This window comes from Chelonoidis abingdonii, chromosome 6, assembly GCF_003597395.2.
Source record: "Chelonoidis abingdonii isolate Lonesome George chromosome 6, CheloAbing_2.0, whole genome shotgun sequence".
NCBI classification, from domain to species: domain Eukaryota; kingdom Metazoa; phylum Chordata; order Testudines; family Testudinidae; genus Chelonoidis; species Chelonoidis abingdonii.
Window position 1 is genome coordinate 43,617,621 of NC_133774.1, and position 19,754 is coordinate 43,637,374.

Here is a 19,754-nt window from a genome sequence, read left to right on the forward strand (position 1 = left end):
CGGGCTGGCTGCTTCCAGGAGCAGCATGTACCCAAAATCCCCACTCCTCCCCCTCCTTCTCCCAGGTGTGAAGGAGGCGCTGGAAGGGAGGGAGAGGAGTTGAACGAGGGTGTGGGGGAGGAGTTGATCAGCGGGATCCCCAGGGGTCCACAGACCCCAGTTTGAGAAACACTGTTCTATTCCAAGTATAGGATATTGAAAAGCAGCTGTTTATGTGAGCAACTTCTTCATTGCTAATGTGATATATAGGAATGCAGGGGATTTTTGTAGTAAAGTTTGACAGATTAATACAGAACCAATTTATGTAACGTCTATCATAAACATATATGCTGCAGTAATTGGTGACAACAAGGTAATCTAGGATTTTTCCTTTCGCTAAAAATAAGAAATAGTTTTGTAAAACTGTAATTTTCATAATTCCTGCTTAACCATGTGCTTATCTTAATGTTTTTATTGGGGGGTTTTGTTATTTTTAAGGCTCGGAGGTAGTGGAAGTAGTAGTAGTAGTATGGATATTTGGAAGTCTGGCATATTTGTAGCTAAGTCTCTTTCTTTAGTGGAAATACGTAAATCTTAGTGAAATGAAGTTGAGTGTTGCTATATCAGCCTTTATTAGATATATCAGAAAAGCAGCCTGCATAATTTTTTTACAGTTGGCAAGCTCAGCTCAGGGGAGTTCCTTCGGTGAGAATACTTGAAAACTGAAATACAGCTTTGCAGAGGATTTTTCTGTAGATTGCAACTGAAGTCACTATTAATACAAAATGGGCAGGTTTTCAATGCAATGAGCTGCAGCATAGCATTGGTCTGAGGATAGAAGGTCTTTAGTTTCTGGTACTTCTGGTCCTTTACCTTCTGAAGCACAGATATAAATACAAACCACACCTAATAAAAGGAATGAAAAAGAAATGGTTTCTAATATAATTTCATGTGTCCTGTATTTATTGGAATTTTTTTTTTATTTAGTTCTGTTCATATCTGATAATGAAAGTTTCAATCCCTCTTTGTGGGAGGAGCAGAGAAAACAGCGTGCTCAGGTGGCATTTGAATGTGATGAAGATAAAGATGAAAGGGAGGCACCACCCAGGGTCAGTACTGCCAACTCCATTTTGAATTCCTAATTCTCCCCCTTTACTCTTGCTAATGGCAATCAACCTCTATCTGCACCGATTAGTCTGTAGTAGCTGAAGAATTAAAAAGCATAAAACCTATTTATTTTCATGCCTTATATTTTTTAAATTACCCGAGGGAGAAATCTTTTTGATCACTGGGGTCTCCTTTGCCTGGCCGGTTAGAATATGTTATTAAAACGGAGCACATGTTATTAAACTGTGAACTGGCTTAAGGCATTATTTTTCTGAACTATGATGCTTTGAAAAAATTCAAGATAGTAGTTGGAAAGAATCATTGGCATCTCACAGTGATTAAGGACTGTATTTTGAGTTTTCTATAAATATACGACAAGGAGAAACTGCAACCACTTTAATGGGACAGGATGGGGCACGCATTAGACGACAAACTGTTTTCCGGGACTAGCTAATTTAGCCTCAGCACCCCTGGGTTTATCCAGGTATAATTGAAATGGCAAAATAGTTATGCAGGGTTTGTTCTGTTAATTCCTTCTTGTCAAATTCATATTTGATTGAATATTCATGTTTTAAGTTAAGTTGTTTTGTTTCTCTTATTTTCTTTGTTTCTCAGGAGGGTAATTTGAAGAGATATCCAACACCATATCCTGATGAACTAAAGAATATGGTCAAAACAGTTCAAACGATAGTACACAGACTAAAAGATGAAGAAACCACTGAAGATGGTGGCAGAGGGTCAAAGAAAGAAGGCCAGCAAGTTTCAGTAAAAGATGTGGGTGTAAAGGTTAGAATCAATATTCTCTTCCAGTTTTGACAGCTATCCCAAAGATCTGGAGTATGATATTGCATAACAATATATTGATTTATTTCTTTTAATTCAATCTCTTTTTTTGAAAGGTTTCAGTGAGGAAAAAAAAGTCAAATTAAAGATCATAACCTGTGTATTCAGTACTTTAAAAGAGCCAGTTATAAATGGCTGCTTTGTGTTAATAATAGTTGCTGCCCTCTGAATGACTCTACTTAAGAAGCAACCCGAGTGACTCGCTCCTGAGGCCAGTATAAATTAGACATATCACAAAAGTAGCTTGTTTGATCTTCCAAAAGATGCACCTCCATCACCTTTAAGCATTCCTTATTTGCTGACCCTCAAATTGGAAATCAGAATGATCACAAAGGGCTCTGCTTTTCTCCCATCTGACCAGAGGGTTTATAGGAAAAGCTGAAAAAGGCAGCAGTGGTGAAGCATCTAAGGGATCCTTCACTGGCTGAAACATGTTGATTCTGCTTGGTGGTAAGGCGGGAGAACTGTGCTGACAGCTGCTCACTTCTCTCATTGTCAGTCCACCTGTGTGTGTGTTGTTGTTTTTGATCAATGTGTTCACTTATCTGCCATTCTAATAGGAATGTATTGGATAAAATAGGCCGGGGGGAGCGGGGGGAGTTTATAATCAGCTGTCTTAATAATCTGAAAGGTTTTTTTCTCTCCAATTTGCTTCACAGTCAAAATTATGAAGTTTTGAAGTTGAGTCTGTTTTATGTCATTGTATGGTTTTCCCAGAATATAACGTATTAGCTCTAATTATAAAATATTAATAATTATGAACCTTTGCAGGGTGGTTCTCCACTAATAATCTTTTTTTTCTTTTTTCTTTTTTTTTTTTTTTACTTACTCTAGACTGCAGAAATGGCTTCAGCAAAGAGCAAAACAGAAGACAGAGAGAACTATATGATGGAAAACTGCGTGCAGAAGCCCACTGAACCAGAAGCTGAGCACAGCACTGGAAATTTACAGATGACTTCACATGTTAAAACTTTAGAGAACACAAAAATAATTGTCAACCATGAAGATACGCTTGAGGTATGGCAGTGTGATGAACACCATGGCAGTAAAAGAATTGCATTTGTGTTGGATTGAATCTGTTGTTCTGAAAGATAGCAATGAAAAATTATGTTGACAATAGCAGAAATGCCCGTCCCGTTAGCATTGCGAGCATTTGGGAAGTAAGTATGGTTATTAACAAAGTAATGCAATGTTTTTCTCATTTCAAATTATTTTGAAATAAGTTTTTATCTGCATTTATTTGGAGATAACAGACTGAAATATATGTGAATTTAAAAAAAAAACCCTCTAAAATCACTGATATAAATGTGTGGTCTAGAGAGTGTTCATGTTGGCACTGATTTTCTGCTTCCCCTTAGCTGTCTCCCCCTTTTTGTTGCATAGGTAGTTGTGGCCACAGCTGTCATTCAGATATCCAAGTATCTGATTTGTGGGAGCAGTCTGAAACTTAGACTTTCAAGTTGTCCCTACACATTTTAAACGTAAAAAGGAGACATGTTTTCAAAAATCTATCCCACTGTGATTAATGTAGACATCTACAGTAAAGGAAGTTTGAATTTAATTTAGCTGTTGTGAGTTTAAAAACCTGCTGGCTTTTGTTTAAGATTCAGGCAGAGATCTTGAATTCCTGTAAACTTTGTATTAGATGTGTGATGAGTCCCTCATCTCTTTCTACATAGGACCCGCTAGAGAGACATGACATAAACCAGGGGAACTCACTAGTGAACAAAATTACTTCAAATCACAATTTTTAAACTGTATTTTTTCATAGATTAAGTGCAGTTATGTGTGTGCATTAAATAATGAACAATATATATATTGCACATTCTCAGAAGCCACCCTTTGGGAATCACGGACAGCTGTATCTCCTTTCCCAGTAGCATATTCTTAGTTCTGACAAGCCACTGCAAATGTTTCTGAAAAATGTTATTTTTGACATTTAAAAAAAATGATTTGGTATCAGATCAACAGATTGGGTATGTTGATTTGTTCCAGTGTTAGTGTAGGGAGTGTCCTAAGTAGATGGTGCAGTTTCTTAGTGTATTCCTCAGTGGGATCTGAGGAAAGTGGCCTATAGAATTTGGTATTGGAGAGTTGTCTGGCGGCCTCCTTTTGGTAGTCAGACCTGTTCATGATGACAACAGCACCTCTTTTATCAGCCTCTTTGATTATAATGTCAGGTTGGTTTCTGAGGCTATGGATGGCATTGCATTCTGCACGACTTAGGTTATGAGGCAGACGAGCTACAGGCATTCATGGCTGAGCCCCTGTATAATCACTTTTTCATAGACAAAGTGGTGGCCCTACAGCCACATCACACTTTTTGTTGAAAGTGGTTTCCTCTTACCCAAATGATTTATTTACCAGTGTTCTTTTCTAAACTGCACTTGAATGCCGATGAATAGCAACTTCACGTGGATATGAGACCATACTTTAGTATCTTACCCAGAAAGGGATAAAACTTTTCAAGTATCCCCTCAGTTTTTTGTTTCCTATGAGGATCGAATGAAAGTTCAGGCAGTCTCTGCACAGGTGATTTGCAGGTGGATAGCTTCCTGCATTATGACAACATACGAAGTACCTCAGACAATGCCTCCACAGAGATTACAGGTTCATTCAGTGAGTGCCTAAGTAATGTTGATAGTATTTTACCAAGTACTGTGCTGTTACCATTGCAACTAAGTCAGATGCAGGAAAGCAGGGGAGAGCAGTCCTACAATCGTTACTTAAGTAGATTCCGAGCCTCATCTCCTAAGAGTACTGCATGTGAGTCACCTGAGGGGAACACATGTCTGTAACCACTTGAAGGAAAAATGGTTATTTACTTATACTGTAATTGTTGTTCTTCAAGATGTGGGTGCAGCCGTATTCCACGACCCACCCTCCGTCCCCCCTGCATTTGCTCTTCATATTCGGTGCAAAGGAACTAAAGAGTTGGGGTAGCACTTCCCTTAGCCCCTCCCCAGGCTATTTAAGTGCACAAGCACCACCCTGATGGGTCCTGCTAAGCAAAGTTCTTTGGTGTACTGGGCATTTGCACACCTGAGTAGAATTACATGTCTGCAACCATATCTCAAAGAATAACAATTCTAGTACAGGTCAGTAACTGTTTTATCTGCTGCATTAAAATCTAGGGGAGAGTGGAGAAATAGTTAGAGTGAGTGACTGTCCCAATTGCATTGAAACACATTTCTGTTTTGGGGGGCTAAGTTGTGTTTGCTGGTCCTCACAATAAGTCCTTCCTTACTGCAGCCAAAGGCACTATGGAATAGAGTTGTTAGTCAGTCTGCATCATGGAAGAAGAGCCTCCTGTAGCTCCTACCAGAAGTCCTGCAGCTGAAATATCCTGAAACGCCTAGCAGGAAGAAATCTATATCAAGAAGTGTTAATCTTGCAGGTTTCAGTTTCCAGTCTCCCTACTAGAAGGATTTTGCAGTATTTTTAAGAGGAAACAGACTCCCCTGAAAGAACCGTCTACTTCATGGAAGGAGATTTTTTTTTTTTTCCTTAAAGAGCAAACTGAGCAAAATAAAGAAGTGACTCAAAAAGAATTATGGTGCTCAGCTGCATCTGGGGAAGCTGCTATGGCCTTTAATACCTTCACCAGAGCTCTTTTAGCTTGGTGTGATTAAATAAAAGACAAGCTGACGTCTGCCTTTCACAAAATCAGTCAAGCTGCAACTTTATTTGTTTAATCTCTTTGGGTAAAGTTAAGTGTTGTTCTCCTATAAGTCCTCTGGTTTCAAATATCACTGAAAAAAAGTTTCTTTGGATGTATTTCTGGAAAGTGGATGCTTGTGCAACTGACACTGCCCTCTCAAAGTTTACAGACATCAATCAAGCTGCTCAGTAATAGGCTAGAGAAGGAGGTAGCCAAACAACACAAAAGGAAAAACATATATTGCCTTCTGATCACCTCACCCTGCTCTCCTCCTGTTCCATCTCTTCACATCAGAAAGAGGTTGAATTTTCAGCTTCTCAGACTGAACCCTGACCAAAAGAAGCAGAAAACGTTTTCCCTTGAGTATTCAGCCTTAAAACCTAGATTCAGACCTCAAACTTCCTAGCAAATACCTGCCCTATGAATATAAATCTGAATTCAGTTTACTACTGCTCCACACTTTATTTGAGAATATTATTAGATCATAATAGAATTGTCCAGAAAAAGGGGAGAGACTAAACTATCAGACTCTGAAATTCTGCAAAATATCCAAAGGCGTAGCTAGTTTCTGTTCCTCAAAATGATGCCAAAATATCATCACTTTTTGCTTCAGGATTAACTAGATTGCTAAGTGGAGGGCACACTCAGGTAGGAATTTGAACCCCTGCAGCCTGCCTATAGGCTTTCCTTACCACACTTTGTTCTGCCAGAGCTGCCATTTTAGATTTTCCAATATCACTTATGATTTTGAATATCTGTGTTTTTGGCTGCCAACCTGAGACACCTCAAGTGGCCTGATTTTTTTAGAAAGGGCTGTGCATCTGCCCTGGTGTCTCAAGTTCGGCAAACAAAAGTGGAGGTATCCAAATCCTTAGTAACTTTTGGAAACTTAATTATGATTTAAGCATTCATTAGTGCTATTTGTAATATCTGGGATTTCTGTAGGGTGGCAATTTTTATAGCATTCATTTAACTTTTTTAAGCAATCCACTACAGATTTACAGCATAAACGCTATTTGTTTTTCCTTTGGCAGGAGTCAGAAGAACTCTCTTCTGATGAAGAGATGAAAATGGCAGAAATGCGCCCACCGCTGATAGAAACTTCCATTAACCAACCAAAAGTAGTAGCACTTAGCAATAATAAAAAAGGTTAGATGATAAAACACACAAAATCAAGAGTACTGTTATATGGTTCTGAGGATTGTTCATTTCTCTATTATTGAGTAAATACCTAGGTATGGCAGAATTTGATTTTGATTTTTTTGTAAATTTGGTAGTTAGTGATTTATTTTTAACCTTCCCCTCCCCCCAAATTTTGATAGATTTTAAAAAAAATATATTTCACAGTTTTGCAGCAGGAGGCACCCTATGTTGTCATAGGACTGTGTCAGCAGGGCTGCATAGCGCTCTCTACATGGCTGGAATACAAGGTCCCTGTGGATGCAAAGTGTGGGGGGAAGCTGCACTCCCTGATAGCTATTGATGGATAATTTTTTCCATTGATGTGTGTCAGGTAAAATCAACGTTTACTGATGACTGCCAATTTAAATTGAATCCTGCCAAGCCTATAAATATCCCATTTTAGTGGAATGAATGAAAATTTAAACTGCAGAAAAAATTGAATTTGCCACATGACTCTTTTTCATCCCAAACTGGTGTTCATAAGTCCAAAGGCACTTTGTTCTCTCTCTCTCTTTCAAGAGGAAACTTTGTATTATGAAATTTGTTAGAAGAACCAGAATTGGTTCTCTGGAGGATAATTGTTCTAGCCAGGGCAACCATTTTGTCAGAAGTGTAAGGGCTAGTCCAGCTTTTCTGGACACAACTTTTAAAAGTTAGGAAAGAGATGGTTCTTTGCCCATTTTGTATATTCTCCTATGTTGCCCAGTCCAGTTCCTTTCAGAGCAAGAAGCACTCTGGAATACAGTATAAAGGGATGAAGGTTAATGAGACCTTACGGATCTGTAGGGCTTTGCCCCGCGTTGGAGCACATAACATTCATTTACTTGCATGCGGAAGAAGTGTGAGAAAGGGAGATGATCTTGACAGTTAGCAAAGCCTTCCCTGACATCTGACGTCTGGTTAATAACATGAGCCAAAAACTCTTTGTCCCAGGAGCCAGAGGCCAGGTTGACAAATTAATTCCTGCTGGTGCCTGAGTTAGTCTCTTGGAGCCAGATTTTCAAAGTTAGGCAAGGTGAATTTTATATGTACATTTGCCTGTCAAATTTATGTGTATGAAACCAGACTTGCTTATGACTGACTAGTTTGGTGCCTAGTAGGCCATGCACATAGATGATTTCTACTTGCTCACCAGGTATTTGTATGCACAGGTTAAGCAAGAACAAACGTGTACAAGAATACATGCCTTACAGGTCTTCATGAAAATACTAGAGTTCTGTTTTGGGACTATAGTTAGGCATAAAAACATTGTTGATCTTCTCTTGCTATATTTATAAAACTTATTCTTCAGAACATAACAGTATTTAGAGCACATTCAAAGGTTTTTTCAAAGATTCATTTTCTTCCAGAATATTTTGTTTAATATATAGCTGTGTTATAACTATATACAGTACATTCCTGTTTATCCAGATGACTGGGGGACATATAAAACTTTTGGATAACTTGGCATTCAGATAAACTGAAGTGCTATTTTGAGCTGCAGTTTCATTGATACAGAAATATGGGGAATGAAGGGAGTAATGCTGATGTTTGCTTAATACTTTGTACTTTATTAAAGAGTAGGAAAAAAACTTCATTGAATAGATTAAAACTCCAGATTGTATTTAAATTATGTCCTATAATGGTTTTAAGTATTTGTCTATTTAAGAAAAACCTGACTAATCACTGTCAGTGATGAAGGCTATTGAGATGTTATAAGTGTAAATAATTTGAACAACTGTATTGTCAAGCCTAAACTGAACAAAAGTATTGTCAGTGTTGGGCCTCAAACTTCCGGAAGCTTCAAAAAGCAAGCTTTGCAAAATTAGGCTAAAACTTGCGGTCAAAAAATGCTGCAACCAAATAACGCTTTATGCTAACTCCTATGTGGTAAAATAAGTTAGGCCTTCAGGCAGAGGTTATAAAACCACATTACCCACAATCAAAACAATGGGCTATATGGAAATAACTTATCTCCTTGTGCATAACTTATAAAATTAAAACAATAATTAAATATCAAAGTAACCCCAACCACCACAGTAAATTGGCCTACCCTAATTGGTTGGTCTGTTTTAAAACATGTTCAACAAATAAAATAAGAAGTATGAAGGCACAAAACTGTGTGTGTGTGTGTTGGTAAACCCAACCAACACCACCTGAACCAAAGGAATGTGCACTTTTAGACCGTCTGTACCTGGCCAGTGCAAAAAACAGCTGACTAAAGGGTAACGTATTTTCAAACAAATGCAGGGTAAGGTTATAAAAGAGTCTGGTTGCTCAAACTAATTTAATCTGAAGCTGTGTTAATACTGCAGTATTAAAAATGGTAGTGTTGGAAGCATTTATTCTCAGGTGGTATCAGTACTGCAGTATTAAAAGTAGTAGTAAAAGCTTAATAATAGTATTACATTGTTTAAAAATAGTAGTAAGTTGTTAATCCAATATATAATATCTTTACTTGTACTTGTGCTTACTAAGGGCAAAAACAGTACATGTAAAGTTAGTAGTTAATATGTAGTAATAGCTTTGTATGTGTTTGTGCCTGTCATCAGTATAAATTGCCATTTATATTCAATACTAATGCATAATGTTACATTCCCTTATAGTAGTAACTAATGCATAATATTACCTGTACTTGTGGTTGTCTTCAGTATAACTTGTCATTTATATTAATTCTTATTCAATGCTGGTCTTTAATTTTTCTTTTCCTGTTCTGTTTGCGTTGCATTTATAGCCGTAAGTCATTAAAAACCTTTCTTAAAAAATAATCAGTAATTTTAATTTTTCTTATACGGGCACTACTCAACCTCATTACTTCTGTGTTGGGTGGTGGAAAGTAGCAATCACCCGGGGCCCAATTATGGTACTAATGCGGGTCACCCTCCCTTTATCTCTGCAATCAGCAGATGATTTAAATAGGGCTACATGAGGGGCACACTGGATTCAAATAAATGGAATTATATCGTAAGGTTAGGAAGTAGCAACTTTGTGTGCTGCTACATTACCATGTTTCTCACATACGAAGCTGAACACTTTAGTTGGGAAAAAAGCTAATAACATTTGTGCAATATAAGCACTTAAAGGGGTTCTAAAAACAAACATGTGGAACATGATTTGATTGATGGCCTTTGGAAAAGATTATATAATGTAACGTTGGCACCTGGCCAATAAACCTTAAAAAGAGCACAAGTTGAATTTCACTAGTGGACAAGTACTGGCTGCATTTAACCATCTGTTCCTTAAACAGGAACCATTGCTGACAAAAACAGAAATTCCATCAAATTATATGAAGCAAAACTGAACTTTGCAAAGGCCATTTATTATTATTATAATAATAATAATAATAATAACAAAAATAAATAATTATTTATAGTGTTAGAATGTATGAAGAAATTATACTTTCCTTTTCTAGTAATAAGCATTACATGTGAATATTTGTTGACTTTATAGAAGATCAATATGTGCATGACTAAACTTAAAAATTTTGTTTCAGATAAAGATGCAGATTCCTTATCAGATGAAGCCACCCACAACAGCAATCACAATAACAGCAATTGTTCCTCTCCTTCTCGAATGTCAGATTCAGTTTCTCTAAATACTGACAGTAGCAATGACACTTCAGTGTGCTCTCCGGACAAAGAAACACATAGTGCTGCTATTTCCAAAATCAGGTTTGTGAAACTGTTTATAGCAAGGCTATAACAGCAAGGATACCGGAGCAACTACAATAGAGAAACATGTTGCTTATCTTTTAGTACAAAATTATTGTTATAGTCCAGTCTGATACCTTGATTATTGTTCATTAAATAATCAATTTAAATGTTCATATTCTAAAATAATTTTAAATAACAAAATAGGACTTTTATCTTGAAGTGCAACACAAAATAACTTTAAAAAAAAAAAAAAAAAGGCACCCCAGCAAATTGTAATACTCAAGAATCTGTTCCCATCTACTTAAGGTACAATAATTGGATCCTTTTCAACTTTTATTTTTCTGTTACCTCTACAGAAAACTTCATCATATCATTTACTATAATTCAGAGGATATTGGAGAGCAAATAGACCCAGGTTGCAAAAAGTGGTTAGATTTCCTTAAACATTGTAATCTATTAGTTTAATGGCTAGCAATCTATAGTTTAGTAATTAAAATATGATATAACGAACTAAAATCAAGGCATTTTTCTTATGCTGATCTTACGTTTAGAAGTATCAAATCAGAAATATATCATTTTATTGCAACAAAAATGAAATAAGTAAAATATTGAAACATTAGTACTGAATTTTTTAGTGGAATTCTGAAATTAGGGCCTGATTTTACAACCTGTTGCTAATACAAGAATTCTTGTTTACATGAATAGTCCATTAATTTCAGTGCAACTTGTCATGTGAGTAAAACTTGTAGGATTAGGCCGTTAATAGAGAATGTTTTTCCTAATGGGAATATTGCATTATAAATTAGGTCAGCAATTGGTCTTTTGTCTCATCATGCATCCATGGTGTGAGACTTCTGCATGATAATACACAACTTATCTGAACCAGTATTTAAAAATAGATCAATGCTATTGTCAGCCTCTCTGGTTTTCTCAAAGAACTATCTTTTTTTCAGGCAAGAAGATGAAAATTTTAATAGCCTTTTGCAAAATGGAGGTGAATTCAACATCACAGCAGAAGAAGAAATCAGTGCGCAAGAGAAAGTTACAAATTTGCCTGAATATGAGTTAAGGATTGAAGAGAGATTAGCTCTAATAGAAAAAGGTGTTGATCTAAACCCAACTACTGAGGAATCACACAAATTAGACCAAATTAACATGAACATCAACAAACTGACTAGTGAAGATACAATACAACCAAGTGTTATGGAAAGATTAAAGACACAGGAAATAGTGTCGGTAAAGGGCTGTTCAAACTATAACATGAAAGAAGAAACTGAGCACTTAGAAAATAGAAATCAATATTCTAACCTCTGTTCTATAAATAAAGTGAATGGACATTCAGAGAGAGCACCTCAATCTCCAAGGAAGGCTGAACTAAAGAAAAGCATCACAGTTGACACTGATTCTTCTGTGGATATATGTATTTCAAAGAGCACTGAAGATCTGTCCCCACAGCGAAGTGGCCCTGTGGTGAAATCTCACAGTATCACCAACATTGACAATGGTGCTCTAAAAATTTTTGATATTGTCAATGACAATGGATCCCAAGAGTCCAACTCAGTGGTAAAATCAGCATCTGCTGGTCCAGATGGAAAAAACATTGTCCGAAGCAAGTCTGCGACTCTTCTATATGACCAGTCTTTGCAGGTCTTTCCTGGATCATCATCATCTTCTGATTTAGTATCTTGTACAAAAACTTTGTTCAAGTTTGATTCAAATCACAATCCTGAAGGTGCTAATGTAGTTAGAGGACCAGTGCTGAGTGGTGCACAGATGTTCAGTGTACCTCAGTATAATATCCAATATAGCAGCAGTACAACAGCCAAAGACACCTTGTGGCTCCCAAAACAAAATGCTCAAATAGAACAAGGGAGCTTACCACCTCAGCGTCTGTCTAGGTCAGACAGCACAGAAAGCTCTAATTATGTAAAACATTCTGCCAGCATGAATTTCTCCAATCATAATAATGTTCGAGCCAATGCTGCATATAACATGCATCAAAGGATGGGTGGAAGACATTTAGAAATGTGGGCTATTCCACCGAATGATAGACTTGTTCCTGGAGCAACCAGAAGTACTCTTCAGAGACAGAGCAGCATATCCTCTACAGCTTCCATAAATGTTGGTGATACTGGACCCCCCAGGCGTGCCCAGGTTGCTGAGGGGGACTACTTAACATATAGAGATTTGCATTCAATGGGAAGAGCTCCACCAGTAATGTCTGGGCAACCGAGACCTCTTTCTGCAAGAACACACAGCATTGATGGTCCAAATGTACCTAGACCTCAGAGTGCTCGCCCTTCAGTGAATGAAATACCAGAAAGAACTATGTCAGTTAGTGACTTTAATTATTCACGGACTAGTCCCACAAAAAGACCAAACCCACGGGTTAATTCTGAACATTCTTTGTTAGACCCTCCAGGAAAAAGCAAAGTCCCACATGATTGGCGGGAACAGGTACTGCGGCACATTGAAGCTAAAAAGTTAGAAAAGGTAAAAAAAAATTGTTAATTTATTGTTCATCTTTCTATCATCCTGTATTATAGAAAAAAAAGCTACGTAATCTATATTTTGATTAATTTTTCACTTTGTAATGAAAATGTGCGTTGAAATTTTTTTAATGGGACCTATGAACATTTTTTTCAAAAAATATAGGTAATTATAAATGTATGTGCTGAATGTCTCTGAGAAATATTCAGATAACTGATGATAAACTTACCCGTCCCAAAAAAAAGGAAAAAAACTTTTTTTTTTCCCCCGCACATCATTCTTGTTGGCTCAGTTCAACTACGTTAGAACGAACCATTATGTAACATCATGGCTTTCACCAAGGAGCTAGTGCTTAGAGGCTCAGGTAAGTGTTTTTAATTGTAGTGTAGTTTAAAAAATTATATTCTATTTTGCAAGGTGACTGAAAAGTTAATGGCTTTGTAGTTTCAGTTGCATCTGAGGACCAAAGCCACACTAAGTAGATATTAATCTAGAATCTAGTATTTTGGAGTTCATGTTTGTCAGAGTCTTGAATGATCTTTTGATGCTTTGAGATAAGGCACATAGCCATCCTGATCATGTAGTAGATCCCAGCAGATTTTTGACATGACTGACTATTGGTGGCTAAGAGACAGTGGCTGATATTTCTGCAGCTGCTTTGCTATACCTGGAAGATAAGCTGATTGGCATTGTTGAACAATTATATGTCATCACCAAGGGATATGAAGAGAGGATAGCATCTTTCAGGAATGTAGTCATCCATGGTGCCCAATGTATATACAAAGCCTCTTAGGAAAGTATTTTTTAAATATAGGGCACAGTGTCATTGCTCTGCTGGCAATACATATTTCTTGTCCTTGAAAACATTTTCCTTGGATGACATTGTCAGTCAGATCCATCAAGCTACTTTATCCTTAGGCCACGTCTACACTACGGTATAATGTCGAATTAGCTAAAATCAGTTTCTTAAAACTGATATTATAAAGTCGAGTGTGCGCGTCCACACTAGGCACGTTAATTCGATAGTGTGCGTCCATGGTCCAAGGCTAGCGTCGATTTCTGGAGCGGTGCACTGGTGGGTAGCCGTTCCGTAGCTATCCCATAGTTCCTCAGTCTCCCGCCTGGAATTCCGAGTTTGAGAGCAGTGCCTGATGGGGCAGAAATCATTGTCGGGGTGGTTGTGGGTACAGCCTCACCCTCTTTGTGAAGCAGCAGACAACCATTTGCCGCTTTTTCCCTGGGTGAACTGAGCAAATGCCATAGCACGCAATCATGGACCCTGCTGAGATAGTAACGCTATCGTGAAGTTGTAACACTCGCGCACTCTCGTGCTGTATGCTGAGCATGAACTGCAAAGGCAGGAGGAGAGGAAGGGCGGGTGGGACAGGAAGCTTGAGTGGCAGCTACGGCAGGCGGCGAGAAGCTGTGTGTGACATGCGGACACTGAATTCCCTAACCGCAGGCTGCGTTTTGGAGCTACTGCTGTAATGGGCAGGTTTACCCATTGAACGGCCTTTTGGGCACGGGAACAAGCAAACGACTGTGGGAACGCATAGTTTTGCAGGTGTGGGTGAGTCCCAGTGGTGCAAAACTTTCGCATGCGTAAGAGCATTTCTTTGAACTTTGTGGACATGCTTTCCGCTGAACGCATAATAACTAAGATGAGAGAGCCCTACAGTGGAGAAGCGAGTGGCGATAGCTCTGGAATGCTTGCAAATGCAGACGCTACCGTCAGTCGGGAATCAATTTGGAGTGGGCAAATCTACTGTGGGGACTGCTGTGATGCAAGTAGCCAAAGCAATCGTTATGACTGCTAGGAAGGTTGTGACTCTTGGAAACGTGCAGGTGATAGTGGATGGCTTTGCTGAATGGGATTCCTAACTGTGGGGGGGCCATAGATGGAACCCTATCCCTATCTGGCCCAGAGGCCAGGGCTCCAGTACGTAAACCAAAGGGGTACTTTTCAGTGTGCTGCAAGCACTGGTGGATCACAAGGGACGTTCACACATCCAGTGGGATGGCAGGAAGCGTTATGACGCTCGCGTCTTCAGAAGCCACTACTCTGTTTAAACGGCTGAGCAAGGGAATTACTTCAGACCAGAAATTAACGTTGGGGATGTTGAAATGCCGCAGTTATCCTGGGTGCCCAAGCCTACCGCTTGGATGGCCATGGCTCATGAAGCATAAGCAGGCAGCCTGGACAGTGGTAGGAGCTGTTCACTACAGGCTGAGCAGTGCAGGATGTAGTAGAATGTGCATATTGGCTTTAAAAGGGCGCTGGCGAAGATTTTACTCGTCAGACCTCAGCCAACCAATGTCCAGTTTGTTTTGCTGCTTGCTGTGTGCTCCACAATCTCTGTGAGAGTAAGGGGGAGACTGTTATGGCGGTGGGGCTGAGGCGAATCACTGGCGCTGATTACGAGCGCAACACAGGGCGATTAGAAGAGCACAGGAGGCAGTGGCTCAGGAAGCCTGAAACGATTTAGACGGGCAGGATACATGTACTGCTGTGTTTGGTTTCCCTTGATGACCCTCCCCCTTGAGACTCATTCACTGACAACCCATCCCTTTACTTCGCTTGCTTAGGAAATAAAGTAGTTGATTTTAAAATCATTATTCCTTTATTAAAAGTATTCAGTATTGTTTCAAATCACTGTATTCTTTCTTCTAATCATTCCTGTAAAGCACACTCCTCCTTTGGTGTATTCTTATTAAAGTATTATAAAAGAGGAGAGAATTATAAGGTATCCCTGCCTGTTGGTTTGGGAGAGACAGGAGGGAAGGAAAGGCATTAGCTCATTTCCAACGTAATGACAGCCTTTTGCTTGTACTGTCCAGGGGGGTGGAGTGGGCGGGTTTGCAGAAAGCTTCCCCCACGGCGTTTTACACGTCTGGGTGAGGGGAGATTGGAGTGGGGGGTTTGAGGGTGGTTTAACATGGGCTGCAGCGGCACTCTGTAAGCAGTGCTCTTCCCTGAAGATCCACTGCTTGAGGATATCAGTTTGAGACGCAGACAGCTGCAGCGTAGCATCCCGCCACCGATTTCTGCTCCTCTCTCTCGAGTGTCTTCCTATCCTCGTTCTGGCTCTTTTCCTGTAGTTGGCTAGCAACTCCTCACTCTTTGATGAGCTCTGTAATTGCTGTACTTCCATGATTTGAAGAATTCATCTCGTGTTCTCTTCTCTTCTGCTTATCTAAATCTGAGCTAGCTTCGGGATGGGGTAGGGAGACGGACAACTGTGCAGATCTGCATGGGGGAGGGAGAACAGGGAGAGAAGTACGGTAAAAAGATAACATGTTATAGACAAGCTTGTACTTTTAACAGTGCTAACATCTCCACTTTACAATAGCACCTGTGATGTTCACTTACAGGTTTAATATTAGAGTGCTTTGCAGATCTCACAGACGGCAGGTCCGGCATCCAAATTAAAGCTTCCAATGCGCCTGGTAAGGCTTTCTGTTGATTTCCAGCATCATTACAGTGATCTATGATGCCTTGTTCCTGGTTAAGAGGAACCGCCAACCCCAACCCCCTCTTCCATCCTCCCCATGCATGCTTCTATCATGTAGGATCACTGGTAAGATCCCTCTCCCCCCCCGCACCACGTGGCTGGTAGCTGGGAAGATTCCTGCTCGCAAAACGCTGAGAAACTCAGGCTATCCTCCCCCCCCCCCCCCGCACGCGTGGCTGTAGCTGGGAAGATTCCTGTTCGCAAACACTGGAGAATCAGCGCTACCTCCCCCCCACGCGTGGCTGGTTAGCTGGGAAGATTCTGCTCGCCGCACAACGAAATCAGCTATCCTTACCTCCCTCGCCCGGTTTGCACGAGAAGGAAGGATGAAGCGCTGCCCAGTAGGAAATGCCATGTCTGCCTCATTAAATTCCTGAATTTCAACTAGGTTAATGAATGATATACTCTCCTGAGAATACACAAGGATGCAGAACGATGTTTCTGAATGCAGCAGTCCTGGTCCATACGCGGCTGTGCTTTGTGAAGCTATGATTCGAATTATTGCCTACATGCATGGCGTGGAAGTGTCATACATGGGGACCGAATAGGGCTGCCTTGCCCAGAATCTTCTGCAAAGCTTTTTGAGTACCGTCCAAGAACGATTCATAGAGATTCTTTGGAGGATTTTTCGCCCTGCCAGACATTGTTAACGATCTTTTTCTGTACTTTACTGGCTGCGAATGAATCCCAAGCTGATGGCAATTCAAGTCATTAGAAATCGCTTGGTTTAAACATGTTGAATATTTACAAAGGTAACTCACCAGAGGGCTTCCAGGCTTCACTGTCGGGCTTGTGGCTTGAGGGCTGGACGGTAATTCTTGGGTCACAAAAAGCTCTGCTGTTGGGGCTAACGAGTGCTGTGGGCCTCACAAGGCTCTTTCCTCTCTTCCTTTCTGCTCATCTTCACCCTCGAGAATCCTCAGCGGTTGATATTACACCCGACCTCTGATCAACTGTAGCGGGGTGGGTACTGTTGCGCAGCCACTAAAATTGCATGCAGCTTACAGAATAGAAGCGGCATGTTTTTGGCCCTGATAGACCTTCATTTGCTATCTCTAGGTTTTCTGCCTGTCTGAGCTCCTTAACTTTTACGTCTGACGTGACACTGAGTTGCTGTGTGGCTTTATCACCGTCATAGACTTTGAATTTTTCAATAGTTTTTTCATTGTCGTCTTTTTTGAACGAGTTCTGTTAGCATGATACTCCTTCCCATAATACAATCAGATCCAGTACTCTTTGTCGGTCCAGGCTGGTGTCTTTTTTCGAATTCTCAGGAACTGCATTGTATACGCTGCTTGAATGAGCTTCTTGCGTGTCAGTGTGAGATCATGAGCTCACACTCTGGGCAACACGAAGTGTAATTCAAAAGTTCGCGGGGGCTTTTCTCTGTTTCCTGCCCAGCGTGCAGTTAGTCCCGAGTTCCGATTGCTGTCCAAGACGCGGTCAGTGTTGCAACTGTGGGATATGGCGCCCGAGGCCAATAACGTCGATGTCACGGAAATGAACTAATCGATAGTTAATCTGATTTAGCGTATTACACTTCGTCAGGAGTGGAAATAGCCGAAATCGATTTAAAGAGCCCTTTATATCGATATAAAGAGCATTGTAGTGTGGACGGGTACAGCGTTAAATCGATTTAACGCTCTTTAAATCGATTTAAACGCGTAGTGTAGACCAGGCCTAACTCTCAGGAAGATAAAGTCTTTCTGGTAGGTAATGATTATCATGTTAATATTTTCATCACCTCAATGTCTCTGCTTGTTAAGGGGATTTATTTGAAGATGATAAGCAAGGTTAAAAATCTTGGCATCATACTAGGGTGACCAGACAGCAAGTGTGAAAAATGAGGACAGGGACTGGGGGGTAATAGGAGCCTATATAAGAAAAAGACCCCAAAATTGGGACTGTCCCTATAAATCGGGACATCTGGTCACCCTACATCATACGCAAGCATGACTTTTAAATGGACGTGGAACAAAAGTATTTTTTTGAATCTGCACAGGTTTTTTTCAGGCTGTAATCTTCTTTTTATGTGATAAAATCAGAACAGCAACATTTAGCCCTCATGACCAAGAATCTTAATTATTGTAATTCCCTCCTTGTAGGAATAAGTTCTAGACTCTGGCCTCAAACCTTTTCTGGGTAGGTATGTGAGCTCTGATATCATGTACATTTTAAGGATCTCACAATGGTGCTTTTATTGTGGTCGATCCTTGAGCACCCACAGAAACTAAGGACCATCACTACGGCCCTACCAAATTCACAGTCCATTTGGTCAATTTCACAGTCATGGGATTTTAAAAATTATAATTTTCATGATTTCAGCTATTTAAATCTGAAATTTCACGGTGTTGTAATTGTATGGTATTGCCACCTTTACTTCTGTGCTGCTGATGGTGGGATGATGTCTTCGGAACTGGGCACCTGGCCAACAGCTGCTGCTCTCCGGTCACTCAGCTCTGAAGGCAGTGCAGAAGTAAGGGTGGCAATACAGTGACCAGTTGCAGATTACACTTTTATGGGGCTCTCGGCCAGAGCAAGTAGGGGGCCTCTCCCCACTCCTTCCACCTGCAGTTGCCCCCGTCCCTCCCCACCCACCCCCCATGTTTCTGCTGGGAAGAAGGGTCGGGGCATGGAGACCTGCCCTGCTCCCCGGCAGAAGCACCAGCAGGTGGAGCAGAGCAAGCCCCCGCCCCCAACCCTGCTCAACAGCAGCAATGCTGGGGAGGCAGAGTGTGATGGGGGGGGCCCCAATTGGCCAGTGCCCCTGGGCACAGGCCCCAGTGGCTAATCCACCACTGACCATGACCCCCACCTAAAATAACCTTGCGACCCTCCTGCTGTCCTCCCTTTTGGCTTTTCCATGGCCCTCAGGCTTTTTACCAAATGCGGCAGTGGTGGCAGCCCACCTCCGGAGGAGCAGGCTGCAAATTTTCCCTTACCTGGGTGGCTGGCTCCTAAAAGGCAACTCCCGGTCCCAGGTACAGGCCCAGGTACAATTCCTGCTGTCCACATGTGCAGGTCTGGGCCTAGTGGTGAATATGACCAAATCCACGTTAGTACCGGTCCAGCACATACACTCCATATGGGCTCTGCTAGACTCCCTAGAAGCCACAGCCTCTCTTTCCCAGGACAGGTTTGAGACACTCAAAAGTCTCATAGACTCGGTCACGACCTTCCCTGTGACCATGGCAAGAGTGTGCCTTCAAATCCTAGGTCACATGGCAGCATGCACACCAGTGGTGCGGCATGCCAGACTCAGAATGAGGCCCTTCTAGCTCTGGTTGGCCTCCCAGTATTCCCAGTCCAGGGACAGCCTAGACAAAGTTGTCATGATACCACCCAATG

General features: G+C 40.6%; 1 protein-coding gene and 1 long non-coding RNA gene across 4 annotated transcripts in view; one reads left to right on the forward strand and one right to left on the reverse strand.

The window, feature by feature from the left end:
• Positions 1–19,754, reverse strand: part of LOC116825245 (uncharacterized) — a 295,317-nt gene that overhangs the window by 226,729 nt on the left and 48,834 nt on the right. The window lies entirely within an intron of this gene.
• ERBIN (erbb2 interacting protein) overlaps positions 1–19,754 on the forward strand; it is a 247,127-nt gene that overhangs the window by 200,606 nt on the left and 26,767 nt on the right. For all 3 annotated transcript variants that reach the window (XM_075066986.1, XM_075066984.1, XM_075066985.1), the window contains 6 exons: positions 967–1,088; positions 1,702–1,872; positions 2,764–2,946; positions 6,625–6,739; positions 10,245–10,422; positions 11,358–12,897. In XM_075066986.1, the coding sequence (XP_074923087.1) occupies positions 967–1,088; positions 1,702–1,872; positions 2,764–2,946; positions 6,625–6,739; positions 10,245–10,422; positions 11,358–12,897 (2,309 nt within the window). The remainder of the gene's footprint in view (positions 1–966; positions 1,089–1,701; positions 1,873–2,763; positions 2,947–6,624; positions 6,740–10,244; positions 10,423–11,357; positions 12,898–19,754) is intronic.